The sequence below is a fragment of the Lepisosteus oculatus genome, chromosome 26 (assembly GCF_040954835.1).
Source record: "Lepisosteus oculatus isolate fLepOcu1 chromosome 26, fLepOcu1.hap2, whole genome shotgun sequence".
Lineage (NCBI taxonomy): Eukaryota > Metazoa > Chordata > Actinopteri > Semionotiformes > Lepisosteidae > Lepisosteus > Lepisosteus oculatus.
The window spans coordinates 2,898,403-2,914,420 of NC_090721.1; the positions used below are offsets into that span (position 1 = coordinate 2,898,403).

General features: G+C 41.1%; 1 protein-coding gene across 1 annotated transcript; it reads left to right on the forward strand.

Moving 5' to 3' along the window:
* Nucleotides 1–1,465: 1,465 nt before the first annotated feature.
* Nucleotides 1,466–14,073, forward strand: ube2g1a (ubiquitin-conjugating enzyme E2G 1a (UBC7 homolog, yeast)). Its single transcript, XM_006640830.3, has 6 exons — nt 1,466–1,659; nt 9,648–9,750; nt 10,337–10,434; nt 10,731–10,909; nt 11,783–11,908; nt 12,622–14,073. The coding sequence occupies exons 1-5, from the start codon at nt 1,614–1,616 to the stop codon at nt 11,867–11,869; spliced, it is 513 nt and encodes a 170-aa protein (XP_006640893.1). The 5' UTR covers nt 1,466–1,613; the 3' UTR covers nt 11,870–11,908; nt 12,622–14,073.
* The last annotated feature ends 1,945 nt before the right edge of the window (nt 14,074–16,018 follow it).

Consider the following 16,018-nt stretch of genomic DNA (forward strand, 5'->3'; position numbering starts at 1 on the left):
AAGAGCACTTTAAATGCTGCTCCGTATTAGCCATCTATCACCATCTAGTGGAGCAAGTGTAACTCGCTGAGGCACCACCGTGTTGAGACGCAGATGGTGGTTAGCTCTGTCGTGGGTCCTCACAGGGTCCTGCAAACGTCTTGGGTTGTGTGCATTTTGCGAGTTCTCCAGTGTTTGCCTGGGTTTTCCCCGGACACTCCGGTATCCTCATACGCCTTGCGTGCATGCGAGGTTTGATCGACTCCTCCACCTTTCAGGGGGTCCTGAATTGTTCCCGGTACCGTACGACTACACACTTGAGACATTTGAGGTTCTAACTGTGATTGTCCAATTTCCATTGATGCAGTACCAAATAAACTTACTTCCTTTTATTGTCCCAGACGTGATATTTGCATTACAGGCACGTAAAAGACACATCACAATACACTGCACATTTAACACAGGATGAAACCATTATCAGATGAGAGATCAGAGAAATGTGTGATCAGAAAGAAAAAAAAATCAAATAAAATGCACAGTCACTTGTCGAAATTAAGATGGTTAATAGCTGTGGGAATAAAAGATATCTTAGTTCTAGAGCATTTGAATCCGGGTAGTCTAACACTAATTCTCAATCGAAGCTGAGATGGAAGGAGGTCAGATTCACTGTGCAAGCGGTGGCGATGGCAGTCAGTGTTAGGATGAACGTTAGGACACATTCAGTAAAAGTTCTCTAGAATAAGGTAATTGCTGTAGTACGCACATTAACAGAGTGGGGTTTTCTCAGGGAGAAAAATCGCTGTTCTAACATATGGCATCTATCACCATCTAGTGGAGAAAGTATAACTCGCAGAGTAACACCAAAAGTCATTGTCGTGGTACACACAACGTCTTGATTACAAGACTGGCTTGTAATCAACAATAGTGTCAAGATACCTGTAACTGCTGACAATGCATTATTAATAAAAGGTATTAGTATTACAATAATTTAAACTGGTTTGGCGTTCTATTTTCATAAAATAATGCTGCTACTGCAGTTGCTATTAATAAGATACCGTTATTGCTGTGGCTGCCTGATAGAGGTTACTTAGTAGTCAATTTACAGTTTGCATTTCTAGATTCCAGTATAAATGGAAAAAAAAATGCATTTTAATTGTGTTAAGGGGTGCACTTCATTTCATAAATCCCTGCTAAGCAGCAGTTTGTGTGTTCTCGGAAGAGATTCCAAAAGGATTCAGAAAACCTTCCTCAATTTCAAAAACACCGTTCTAGTTTGCAGAATCTTTTGTTACGGTTGTGAATCACATAGGAGCCTGATCTCTAGTCCTGACTACATTTCCCAGTGTCCCCTTGTCTCTGCCTGCGCAAGGTGCTCAGACCTTCTCAAGATGGCGACCTGGGTCAGCCTCTACGTTCTGACAGGCGGCGCGTCACAGTCAAGCTATTTTTTTTAACAGTGGCTCTTGGGTATTTCTGCGCATGCGCGGATTGGGCCAGAGTGCAGAGCGAAACTCCAAAGATAGGGAGAGACTCTGCGTCTCGTTATTTATTTAACACGTCTCTTTCAATTGATACGCAATACTTACTAGTTTAAACTGCAGGTTTATTGTTCTAAGACCTTAAAGTACACAACCATGACGGAGCTGCAGTCTGCGCTGTTACTGAGGAGACAGCTGGCAGGTAAATTCAAAGGGACGGAGGAGCGACAGAGGGAAAAAGGCATTTATCGCTAGCTGTGTTTTGTTAGCAATTGTTTTCAATTTGTCCCACTTTCGGCACGCATCTGTCTTGAACGCCTGCCGTGCTCGCAGCAGTCTTGAACCAAAGCCCACCAGCAAAATGAAAGTGGCGTCGGACTGTTCCGTTAACTTCAAGTTGTGCAGGGTCTGGGGAGGGGGGGGTATTTTTTTGACATGTATCCGGGGCCTATTCCGTGTCGGGTTTTGTTCAGGAGTTTGAGCGTCTTATTGCTGGAGACACGGTGCAAGGCCAAAATTTCCACCTTCCTTTTTGTTGCCGCTGGGCTCCCCTACGTCTGCCGCGGTCTCTGTGCGGACCTACACCTCCCCCCCGGACTCTGAAGGAACAAGCAGCCGCTGTCGCTGGACCAGCTCGCTCGCCTTTGTTTTTAGTGTCACTTTAAATCATGCCGGACTGAAAGCGTTGCGTTTTTGTCGGGTGGCAGGAGAGGAGGGGGGGCCCCCGTGGGGTCGGACGAGCACCCCCCCCCGATTAAAGTGCGGACGTGGCGGGGGGCGGCGTGGGCGTTCGCCCGGTGGAGCCTTTCCTGCGGGGAGCCCCGAGTCGCGCCGGCCCTCGCCCCTTTGTCCCCCTTCCCCATGCCGGAGCTGAGTGACAGGCAGCCCCGCTCCGAGCGGCTCAGCGCGGCCCGGCGCCAGGGCGCATGCGCACGGCCGCAGCGGCGCACCATGTGCTGCTGCTGCCGGACGGTCGGCTTCGCTCGGGGGGCCGTGACAACAACTTTAGGGTAACGTTACACCCTTTGCCAGACAACCCCCCCCCTTCTCCCCTCCCCCCCCCCACCGCAGTCGGGCCTCTTTCGCGTGCACTGCGAATTTCTCGAGCCGCGTTTCATCTTAATGTGCAGTCTCTGCAGCCGGGACGGGCATGCTTCTAGAGACGTGGTCAAATGATTCTGGAAGTGGTGGTGGTCCCCCAGGCAGGGCCCTTGTAGTGAAAGGAAGACGCAAAAAGGGTTTTCCAAACATAGTTTCTCATTGGTCGTTCGTGAAGTGTTCTACGATGCGCACCGCTGGGTTGGGAGTTCTAGAAATTACCAGTCCGTACCGTGCCTTCCGTGGCACGGAAACAGCTTTGCAGATTTGCAGGTTTGCCAATAGCTGCAGTTAATATTCTATCCACCCTACCATTAAGAAGACTTTTACACTGCCTGGTTACATCGGCTGCTTTTTTGGTCCAGATCGATTTTTACTGTGGAGTCGATTTCTAATTGTGATTCCACACCAGTCAGGTGTGTGTGTAAAAAAAAAAAAAAAAAAAAAGTGATTGCAAATCAGAACCATTCTGTTTTGGTTGCAGGGACCTGTCAAAATGTAGACTGTGCCTTCAGCCGTAGTGCTTGCAAAGCTATTCATGATTGTGCGCTGACCTTTCATAATAGTTCAGGTGGGTATCTGCGTTAGCATGTGTAGGCTGCAAAGGAACAAGTAATAGGTTTATTCCATTCTGAAAAGAGAAGACAGAAAACACAACGTTGTTTTCTTTCTTCTCTTTTCAGAATGGAATAGACCTCTTATTTGTTCCTTTGTGACCTTTTATAACTCCAGTAGAGCTCCTGCATGCCGGATCTCCGCAGTGACTCCTGGAAAAATATTCCTCCCAGTGTACCTCTGGGAGCCGAAGTGGGGTGGGGTGGGGGGGGTCTATGGAGCTGCAGATCAGATCAAAAGGCAGAGATTTTTGGAAAGGTAAAGCCTTTGAAATAAGCCTCTTTTCTGCTGTTCTCTATGAAGTGGCCTACTTGTGTCAGGAGCTCATCTCTTTTGCTGTTATTGATTTTCAGCATTTTCAAATCTGTACAGTGATGGGGGGGATTTCTAAAAGCAAACTGCAGTATACAGAATATATCCCATATTAGGAAATACCTTTGTCAGTAAGTTTTAAATTGTTATGGCAGTGTAATGAGAGATGAAATCATTGTTACCTGCTTGAATTGGACTGCAGGATACGTTTGCATGCAGCAGTGTGAAGGTTTAGTTAGGCGTTTCTTGCTCGATAAGATCAGAAATTTGTTTTGTTCTGATTTAAAGTCAGCAATAGAAACTGAACTGCATTCCTACAGTCTATATGGGAAGGAAGATTTAAACCTTCAAATTGGAAATGTTAAAACCCATCTAAATGCATAGTGTAATTATAGTAGGCCTATATAGTAATTATAGTAATACTAAAATGTGGTTTGAGGAAAAATAATCAATAAAAGTTACTTTTGTCACCATTTAAGCAGGTAAAAGCTATGGGTTTTGGTTGCAGGGGCTATTGAACAAGAAAGCTGAGCTATTAATGTGCTCTGCCTATGAGCTATCATTGTAATCAGTCTTTGATGCCCGACTTGTGGCTTAATTTTTCTGAAACGGATAGCTGCATGGTGATGCTGTGCTGAGCATGTCACTCGGTCAATAAAGGCCTTTGGGAGTAACCTTTTACCAGGCTTCTATAATGCTGCATGTCCCTGTTCTTCATCTCCAGGGTAGAAGCTTGAACTGATTGCAGGGGAATAAGTGGGACCCAGTGCGTCCTGGTATTTCATACCTAGGGTTTGGGAAGTCCTCCTCCTCTCATATCCAGATCTAGGGGGCAGTTTAAAAAACAGTTCTGCTAGTATGGGCTTCCCCTACCCTGCCTCAGGCACAGTAAAAGAGGGAGGCAGAACTCCGCTGTCTTCTGCAGTTTCCAACAGACCTCAGTGAATGTGACATTTATGACCTTAGACACTGTATCTGTCCTTAAATGCCATTTGTTCAGATATAGTGCTTGTCCCGATGGCTTGGCTGTCTCGGTCCTGTTTAGATTACTTTATATTTCCTTTAAATAACCTGTGCTATTACCATAGCCCATATTGCCTTGGACATGGTAGCACTGTGCCACTGTCGCAAACAAACAAAAAAAAAAAAGAAGTAAATTTTGCCTGACTCTGTTTCACTGTTTCCTAATTTTCCAATGTTTTCAGATCTTTTTATCTTGGCATCAACACTGGTGAACTGTTGCAATTAATGTTATAACTATTAACTTTTCATAGGAACTTTCACCCCAAAGCTGTGCTTCCAGAAATCCATAGTGCCAAGCTTAGTTTGAACATAGTGTGGAGATGGTACTGCACCTAAGGTAGATAACGTCTAAAACCTTGTTTTAGACATCATGAATGAAGTTGTGCTGTGTGGCCTTAGGAGTGAGTATATTAAATGAGTGCTTTTATAGCTAGATGTCTTGGTCAGTGCTTGCATTACACATGGAAATGGAGCCAGAAAAGGACACTTCTGGCCAGATGTAGTACGATATGAGTTCCTTTTCACTATTTCCATTCATATTTGTTTACCTAGGAGTCTGTAATTCAAGTTTTCAGTGTTGGGACCTGTGGGTGTTGGATATAGGATCGTGTATGCTTTTTTTGTATGGCAACATCACTGTAGCACGTCGAAATCGGGGACATGTTTCGAGCTCGGATTGTTTAGGGGATTTAATGCTACTGTTCAGCCTGGCAGGTGCCCTGTGGGAAACCACGTTGAAATGTCATTCGCTCTGCTGGCCTGGACGTCTTGTAAATCTGAGAGACAGGACTGTAAATCCGTGAAGGAGCAAGGTCGAACTATCGCATTGAAACAGAGGTGGCTTCATAAATACAAGCATTTTAGAAGTTAGATGCACACATATTGGTCTTGTTGTGATTGTGGTTGTAAGTTATCTTCTGTGATTAAGGACAACTCAGTTCTTGCACTTCAAGATTCATATGCCTTTAAATATAAATTTACTTGAACTGCTATAGGGGTAAGGAACTGAGTTATTTCATTTAAGATCTCAAGCAGAAAGTAGCAAGTCTTTGCAAAAACCTAGGAGATGTTTTTTTTTACGTGCTTCACTGAGTATGTGTAAAATGTATTTTGATGCATTTCATATATGGCACTTGTCAACCTGGATATCACAATACAAGGTAACAACAACTGTTGAAGACTTGTAAGGGCAGATTTTATGTTTTGTTTTTAAGTCATTGAAGTTCTTTTGTGTTTGAGAGAGAGCCACAGGACTAGGATACTTTACCTTAACACTTAAAAGAAATGTTGCTTTGAGTAGCCTATATTATTCTACAGCCCTGTCTATAGCAAGGTAAAAGGTAAAAACAAATCCTGAAATGTTCCCCGATGCTATATCTCTCTCGAACAATGGAAAGTAACTCTTATCTCCTGTAACACTATTGTACCATCTTCTCTGTTGGTAATGTGTTACTTCCTTGTTGTATTGTACTGGGAAAAACATAAAATAAAGAGGATAGTAAAGCTTGAATTGAATTTGTTAAGCTCATGGTAAGCATGTGCAGTGTATCTAGGTGCATTGCAGAGCTCAGCCCAACAAAAAGAAACAAATTGGGTGGAGGGAACATGATTTTTTTTACATTCCTCTGATGCGCAAGTGTTTTTTATGTTTATGAACAATTCCATTCGCACTTGCTAATTTCAGGTAGCCACTGGTGTTTTAGCTTGGTGAAAAAACAATGTAGTACAGGAAAGTGTAACCTGGCAACAGGTGCTCTGTTTTAAATACAACAGACCTGATCTTAGTTCATGCTACAGATGTCCCTCTCTGTTTTTGAATACTAAAAAAGATGCCATTGGCTAGCAAACAGTATATTGAATTTAGCATGTGGTTTGTACGCCTTGTGGAAGTTGGACAGGTCCTGATGACAAGTCTGACTTGGGTCCTTTCCACTTAATTCACTGGTCAGCCTGCTAACGAGGTAAGCCTTTTAATAATCTGTGACGGCTGGGTGAGGAGAGCGATCATGGTACAGGTTTTAGTTTGCAGCTGTCCCTTTGGCTGGGGCGGTGATGCAGCATTTGGGAGCTGAGCCCTTAGCCGGCCCTAAAACATGCTTCGGTCCAAGGCTGGATGGCTCCGATTGTAACTAATGCAAGGCACCTGCTCTCTGTAACTCACTATGCAGCCTTTGTTCGTTTTAACCTAATGAACCCTGCAGTAGTGTGATAAATGACCGTCAGGTTTGTGAAATGGGACGCAGGCTTATGGTGCTGTAATCCTGTATCTGAAAGTCAGATGCTTGGTTCTCTAGTGACGTGTTGTCCTATGGGGTTTCATAACTCCCCTCCCCCTCTCTCCTCCAGCAAGCATCTCTCTGAGGCGTCATCACGGTAGAATCTGAGGACTGAAGCTCATTTGGCGTGTTTTATTGAATGCAGGGGCCAGTTGCATAAAGACATGTTAAGCGGGAGAGATCTGTCTGTTCGAAAATGTTGCATTGTGGTGCATTAAAATGGTGCAAAGAGATGCATACAAAAGCTGGAAATATGCGAGTCAAGGTGAATAAAAATAAAATTGTGTACAGTGGGGGGAAAAAAAAATCAGTTTGGGCTGGAAGCATCTCCACCCTGAAGGAGGGCTGAAATTGTTGTGGAAATGTTTTGGGGAGGATGGCTGGTAGGAGAGGCAACTCCTCCAGCTGGTGCAGTTTCAGTGGTCGAGCCTGCAGCAGCTGCAGATAGACAATGTGTGAAGATGCACAACAGCAACAGGATTGTATCCGATCAGTCATGTCACAGTATTCTAACGTGGCTCAGCTACTCTTATCTTTACAGACCTTACTGGACTTGGTGCAATACATTAATTGAATGGTTACTTTGTTTAATTATTTGGCATTCATCTACTTAAATGTGATTGCTGAAGTTATGAGTGCAGGGCAGCATACATGACCTATTAGATGACACAATGTTCAAAATACTTTCTTTTAAATGCTAAGGTACGTGTAGAGCATGCCAGACTGATAGGACATAACAGTAATTATTGTTGCCACTAGATAGCAGTATATACTGTTTGCATTATCCTAAAAGATGTATGCAGCTGGGGTAGGCTGAGCTTGCTGTAGGCTGGGGAAGAGATTGAGTGAAGTTTTAATAACACGTCAGTTATAAGGGTTTGTCCCACTTTATATGTTACTGAGGTGTATTGTACCTGGTTTTAATCAAAAAGCTGTTTCCAGTGTTTCATTGTATTGTCTGCCCTATTGAGAATACCTCTGTTTGATCAGATGGTCTACATGTGTGCAGCTCTAATGGGACAGTTTTATTTCTGAAAGTATTTCTGAGATTTGTATTTGTATGAGAGGTGACTCTCTTAGATAAGTAGAGAACTGGGATAATGTTCAGCTGTACAAAAAATGGCTTGTTTGGTATTTTGGAGAAAGTGCTTAATTTCTTTGAATCCCAGGGGGTGGGAAAGTTGATTCCTGAGTTTCAGTTCGTGACTTGGGCTAGCCAAGTTTTCACAGCTGAAGATGAGCACTTCGCTTTCTGAGTGTTTCCGAAACCTGGCTGCCTGTGCTCCAGGCTGTTTGTTCCCTGACTCATGTTTTCTGAGAAGCTCAAATTCCTGGCATGTGCGTTTGAACTGTGGCTGTGACTTTAGACAAAGATCTGGTGAGTAATTAAAACGTTTTCAATTCAAATGATACAATTTCTTCCTTTTTGCTAGTTACTCCCCTGGAATGTTTACCAATATTTCGAGTCCCAACACCCCCCCCCACCAAAAAAACCCCATCATGGCTTCACAGGTTACTTAATTCTCTTAACCTTTGAACTTGGTATCAAGCAATACTGCTCTCAGGCTTCCCTCTTCATGTTACATTTTGTTTGTGTCAGTGTGCTATGAATAACTTGTTGCCCCTAGTATATTACTTTTGGGAGTGGTGCTGGTGAAGTCATACCCTATGAGCAAGCTTGACATACAGTATACGAGATCACGCTGTTGATCACCAAGCAGTTTCAGATCCCTATTGTCTTTCTTTGAGAACTTATGTCTTCATATTCCTTTGAAGTTTTGGTTGTCATTGTGTAGCTCTTAATTCTTACCAAGCAGCATAAAGTAATGAAAATCAGCTTTGCTTTTAGCGCTCATCTCAAGCCATAGGGGATATACAGGAATTAAGCACTTGAGTCTAAAGGGAGTATGAAAACTCTCTTCAGCAGAAGCTAACTTGAGGCTACGGAGGTAATCTTACCAGAACCGATACAGGGAAGTCATTCATGCAATGATAAAATGAATAGTTGAATGTCGAATGTGTTCACCAGCAGGACAAGATTTCTTTTGAAGTTTGCTGAAATTGACGACTGAACTGCAGCAGCACAAATTTTGTCATTTTAGCATTGAGATATGGGTCATTAATCAGCTTGTCTGTAAAGCTTTAATGACTGGTGTGTGACAGAAGAGAGGTGCACTACAGTCATTGAGCACTAGACAGATGCTGAAATTCTCATGGTATTGAAAGTGTGCTGGGGTGAACAGTTTTGAATGACCGATAATAATGGCTGCAGTCTACAATGCTCCATATTGCACCTTCATCAAGCCACCTCCCCTGCTTCAGGATCACAGGGGGCAGGAGCCTGTCCCTGCAAAGAACATGTGCAAGGGAGGGGTACACTCTGGATGGTACGCTAGCCCAGGCTGGACACGCACAGAAACAATCTCGCAAACGGGGGCCGGGGCCAGTTTTCCAAGAAGCCAATGAACCTCCCAGCATGTCTTTGGACTGTGGAAGGAGACTGGAGCAGCCAGAGGAAACCCATGTGAAATTGGGGAGAACATAAGGGCTCCACACAGACGGCACCCCAGGGCCCCAGCAATGCTAACTACTTGCACTTGCTGTCCCATATTAAACATAGATCATCTAATTGCGGAAAACCTTAAATGAGTAGCACCCGTCTTAGGGACAGCCAGGCAATGCACGTTAACTTTGTGCACATTAAAGCATTTGTGTGTGTTGTTTTTTTTTACACCATGATGATTAAATATGTGTGTTTTATTTCAGCAATGTGGCGTTCTCCCTCGTGTCTACAGTTAATATTTCTTTACGCCACTGGTAATGATTTAATGACTCTGCTTTAAAGCATGGATCCTTTTCGTTCCAGAACTGAATAAAAATCCAGTGGAAGGATTCTCAGCAGGTTTAATAGATGACAATGATCTGTACCGATGGGAGGTTCTCATAATTGGCCCACCCGATACCCTATAGTAAGTATAGCTTTTAGTTTTTGTTTCGTCAAAGAGATAAAAATGGGTGTTTTTATCTCAAATCTTTTTTTCTTTTGCACCATTTGCATTCATACCGGGTACTTTTTAGTTTTTAAAGACTAGATTTAGTTTACATTAAAATTTTCTAGATCAGTACTAAGGAATCTCACTGTGCGTTTAACGCATGTTGCAATGGAAAGGTCGATTTGATTAAATTAATTTTGTTTTTTTACTAGAAGATGTATTTGTATGTGGGATATTATGAATATTTGAAGTTTCAGCTCTAACTTGCGAAAATTTGAAATCTTTTTTTAGCAAGGTTTTTTGCAAGTAGTTTAATTAGCACAATTTCAAATGAAAACCCATGATGTTTCAGTTAAGGGAAGTACTGTCTGGTATACTAAGCTTTATATGCACAGAAAAAAGGACTACACATTTAAGAGTGGTGAGATGTGATGTTTTGTTCTTGTTAGTGCATGTAACATGCAAATGAGTGTTTACCTAAAACGTGCCTGAGCATATTTGAAGATGTAAAACCCTGCTCTTGAAGGAACAGTGCAGAATTAATTTCAATTTCTGTTCACAGTGAAGGCGGTGTGTTCAAGGCCCATCTAACATTCCCCAAAGATTATCCACTTAGGCCTCCAAAAATGAAATTTATTACAGAAATATGGCATCCAAATGGTAAGTTTATTTTTTGGGGCTGTTTAATGATTTCTATGTTCTCAATTTTTTCAAGACCCAAGCAAATATTTTGACGTTGAGAGCCTTGAGTGTTTAATTCTTCCTCCTTGTAGATTTTTTTTATTTGGCCCCTTAAAAGGGATTATGCGTGTGTGTTAATTGGCAATTAGACAGATGATTTTTACTGACCTTAAGGTGTGATGAGTCTTGATCTCTGCAATCTGCACACATTCAGCCCTTACTACTTCGACACCTGCTGCTATTGGAATTTTTATGTTTTGATTTTGTTTTTGCAGTTGACAAGAATGGCGATGTATGTATTTCTATTTTGCATGAGCCTGGAGAGGATAAATATGGTTATGAAAAGCCAGAAGAACGCTGGCTTCCTATTCACACAGTGGAGACGATCATGATTAGTGTCATTTCAATGTTAGCAGATCCCAACGGAGATTCTCCTGCAAATGTGGATGCAGCGGTAAGACTGGGGAATTTTTACTTTTGGGGTGGGTCAGTGCACTAGCTTCCCTTTAACAATCTTGAGAGTGGTGGTCATGTTCTGTCTTTCATATTCATCTATTGAAAGACAGTTTTTAAGGGATGCTTGTGTTAACATTATCATTAGATTGTTAGAACACTTAATCACTGCAAGACAGTAATAGTTCTTACTTACACAGAAATAATTTACAAGAATGACAGATGGAAAGATACACAAAAGTATGAACCTTTAGCAGAAATGACTCATCAGAAGAATGCACCATGACTGAACTTTTATTTTCTAGACGATTTATTTACATTCACAGTAGCCACTGGTGTCAACTAATGGCTTAAAGTAAAACATTTAAAAGAATAAAAATGCATTTTTATGGTTTTTAAGACTCTACTCAATTTCTGTTCAAGAACTTTTATTGGATTCACAGTTCTTTATATTAGTTTGCCTTAAAGATTTAATATCACTTTTTGTGAGAAGTAAAAATGTTTAATATTCCAATTCTGAAAGACCTTTGTACAGGTATTACTCTCGGATCGGAGAGAACAGTGGCTGAATGAGGATTCAGATCCTCTTTTTGTTTGTACCATACCAATATATTGCATTCTTTGTTCTGGTGTTGCCCATCCACTGTGCCGCACTGGTTCAGCTCCTTGAAGTGAAGGGGTTGGTTCACGCTTCTGTTTAAAATACTTTGTGCTTATCATTGTCTCTGCATGGAACTGTTATGATCTCAACACTTTACGAGTAAAGCCGCTCAAAACCTTAAGATTACGATTGTATGCCAGTGCTTGAATATAATGAAAAGATATTTAATGTTGGTACTGTATGTTATAGTACAGAATCTTTTCTCTGTTACAGAAAGAATGGAGGGAAGACAGAAATGGAGAATTCAAAAGGAAAGTTGCCCGTTGTGTAAGAAAAAGCCAAGAAACTGCCTTTGAGTGACGTTTATCCAGCGGCTTGTAGCTTCATATTTTTTTCAGGGTGAGTGATGTGGATTTTGACACGGCTCTTTGTAATACCAGGGCAGATAAAATGAGTAATATACACCACAATGGCCCTGAATAAAGGGTCTCTCTCGCTGTACGGAATTGTAAGTAGTTTTTGTCTAATTTGATTGCCTATGTATGATCTAAATTTGTGATATTTGTAGCAAGCAGCATTTGGACTATTAAGTACAGTGACCGGTACCATCCGGCACACAGAAGACTGCTTTCATTCTCAGAGGTACTACATTTGACTTGAGAAACGCCTGCAAGTGCATTTGCTTTTGCCATGAGTTGAAACGCAGAGGTGGTTTAAAGTGGAGTATGTTGGCCTGGGAATAAAACTTGACTTTTTTTTTTTTTTTTTTTTTACATTTTGAGCACTTTGTATCACACCTTGTGTGTAACTTGTATAAAACATTTCACTTTGCTGACCATTTCAGTTAAAAGCAAGCCTTTACAGAGTACTGCCTACATCACAGTAAAGCATTGACTCCATTTATTCACTGAGAATAAGCTTGGTTTTAACTGAATTCCTCAGTGTTATGGATTGATTTCTTAATCAAGGTATTGTTTTTTCAAAGAACATAAGATAATCTGTTGGGTAGGGGCAGCTGTAGAATGATTGCTCTCTGTAGAGAAGGATTATTAACTGCACTGCCTGGGCAATTTTTTCTCATACCTTGTCGTATTTTTCTTTTTCTTCTGCAGGTCTCCAATTGAGAAACAACATGGCACTGTTCTCCTGCACTCTACCCACCTTTTGCCGGACTTGTCCTTACTGAGAGTTGGCAGACGCTGACTGGCAAAAGTAGGCTGCAATACAATGCAATGCCAGTCTCCGATGCTGACAAAAGCCTAGCAAGTGCCAACCTAAAAAGATGATTTCGCAATTTTTTTGAAGTCTAATGAACTGCTTCAACCTTCAGGAAGAATTGTAAAGACCTGTACATAGCACAAACATGAACCGGATAATATATAAACTGTTCATATTCATCCAGTGACACATATAGTACCAAATAAATAGCGCTTCTGTAGTTAGAATATGAAAAATGTAAATTCTTGAAGATTTTAGTACCCCTCCCCACTTTCTCCTGTGTACATTAGTTCTGTTGCAGGTTACTATAAAAGCAAGCCTTGTAAGAGGATGGTAGAATTTCATTTTAGGAGCCTGTAATTGGAAAGACTCATGGGTTCCAAAGGAATAATGAAACTGCCTAAAGATTTTCCCTGCATAACTTTGAGCTTAAAATTGCCTTTTTTGAGGGGACAAAACAAAGCTTTAATTATGCTGATCGTCATTGATCACTTCTTGCTCCCTCTCCCTTTGGATGTCCCTTGCTACAAAAAAAAAAGCCCAACATTTTAACTAGATTTTTTTTTTAATAACTCAAAATGAAGGTGCTCATGCTTAGGCAAAAGGGCGTTCCAGTCAGTTTTTCAGTCAAATGTGTGGATTCCGCCTTGTAAGTCATCAGAAGAGCTCTGAGGTGCGTCTGTGGATTCCACTCGGAGGTGCTGCATGTGCAAGGAGAGCTTTGTTTTCCCTGTTTTGCTATTTTTGCTTTTTTTTTTCAGAAGTGCCTCCTGTTGAACAGCTTGGTGATTACACTCTGCATTACACAGAATTGGAAATGCAGAAAGCCCAAGATGACATTGCTACGCACCTTTTCACATTTTTTTAAAAAAAAAACCTTTGTACCTGGACAATTAAAACTTGGTGTAGCAATATTTTCTTTTTTTTTTTTTGCTTTTCTCTGTGGTTCACCATTTGCACTTGTTCCATTGTAAAGGTTAAGGTGAGATTAGGGGCATTATGGGCCCAGCAAACCCCATATCCAGTTAAGGAAGCAAATTATTTTTACAAGCTTGTTTTTGTCGTGTTCTAGGTAGGGTTATAAAGCATGCTTTAACTGTAGGTTTTCATGTGGGCAGTCTCTGGGTTTGGTATTCAAAATGCTGGTGTGTGTGTGTGAGTGTGTATGTGCGTGCACATTTACTTCCCCTTTCCACTTTAATTTCTTTTATTTTATTCTGGCTCTGATGGACTACTGCAGTTTTCTTGCCTAATGTACAAAGACAAAATACTGATGTATATTTTTCATGTAATGGAAATTGTCACCTTCTGTAGTGTTCTTCCAAAATATAATTTTTTTCCAGTAATTGTTTTGTGTACTCTCTTGCCCTGATTAAAACAAATTAGCCTTAATCTTTAGGAAACTGTGACTGTAATGGTTCAACTTGCACATCTGTAATATTATTGGGAGACAAAACAGCATTGTTGGATTTTTTTTTACAATTTTATGGCAGCTGAAGCTAATTCTGAGCATGATAAAGCCATGGTATGTGTAGTCATTGATGCCCAGTTCTCTGACAAATACCAAGAAGGAAAAGTGTCAAAACCATCATGGAGAATTCTTAGGTAAAACTGATTTTACTCTTAATCGGGTTCCTGTTCTCAGTTTCCACTGTGCCATTCTACACCTGCATTTACAGTTCTTCATGCACCACAGTGGCATTAAGGATCATGGCAGAGAACAGATAAGTGTTAGTATTCTCATGCTATATGATTATGTATTCTTGTAAACTACAGTTATTGGTAATGCATTCATACCTCAAAGGATTCCTTCACCATTGTGTTTTTTTTTTAATTCAGTAGTGTGCAATATGTTCTTGAAATGCTGCACAACAGGATAGCCTGATCACTTATTTAACTTTTTATTTATTTGCAATAAATTCAGTTCCTAACTGGCTGAGCTTTGAATTCACCTGTCTGAAGCCGTGTTGCTTCAATGAAGACACTTGCATGCAGATCGATTTATGAAAATAAATATTTTCAGCAAGTTCTCTTGCATTTTTGCATTCTTAATACAAATGGTGTAATTATATACAGTAGGTTTAAGAAAATCATCTTAATGGAATAGCAGAATATAGAAGCTGTTATTAAGGTTTAGCTTATCCTTTGAATGCTGACTTGGCCTGTATGAAGTATATCCTGCTTGACTGTTCTGTGTGAAGATGTAATTAACAAATTGGCACCTCCGTGTTCAACAATTGTAAGAATCGAAAAGCAGCTTCTTTTAAGATAATTTTATGTATGCTCATGTTTTTTTAAAAATACAGGTAATTTTAGATCGTGCAGGAATGTGATGCAAAGGGTAACTAATTCATAAGGAAAATAGTGATTGCCTTTGCAATTGCAAATGGGAGGAGGCTGATTCTGTTTAACAAAGGCTGAAAGTGTTAATCAATTCAAAATATGCTTTTGTTCAATTTATAAGCTGAATAGGTGTTCTTTTGACTTTTGATCAAAAGTTTGCTTTACTGAAGCACATGCTCAGCTGTGATTCATTCTCGGCCTCTTTTCTGCTGGTGTTGCTGCTAGAACTGCCTCAGCGCTGAAGAGAAGACAAAATTTCTGCCATCTGAGAAATCTATGAAAATAGTTGGACTAGGTCTTCATCAGTGAGCTCTGGTACATGGACGTAAGAGATTTGAGAGGATAACGACTTTTTTGGGCTGAAAAAGGATACCCTTCCTCCTCTCCAGCTTTCGGAGACCAACAAGTTATTTTTTATATGGAGCTATTCTCTTGAAAGGATTTGTAAAGGGCTGTGGGATCTAAAATGACCCGTTTGTTCAGAATGGATCTCCGGTAACGTTTTGGGGAGAACCTGGTGGTTTTAAAATAACACGCTCATTTTTAGAGTAGTTCGGTTTTGGAAACACTTAAGTGTATGTCCTGGTCGGGTTGAGCTGTAATTAAAAAAAAAACAAGAAGGACCACAGGCAGCGGTGGTGATTTATCTTTTTTTTTTAACCGCCTATGGGCATGGTCCAATTTAAGTGGCGCTCAATTAACTGTGCATTTGAAAATTAACGTAGATGTGCGTGCAATCCCTGTATTGGCCACCCACGATTCTTTCATCATCACTATGAAAATAAAACGGCTTTTTTCTCTTTTAAACGCCTCATCCCCACCCCCACCCCCACCCCCGAGGGGAAGAGTCTTCCACTCAACCATTTCGAAAAGGGTGTGAATGCCACCCCCAAACAGAGCGATAGGGGGCGCTCCAGTTCCAACGCATTTTAGTCGAAGGACCCTTCC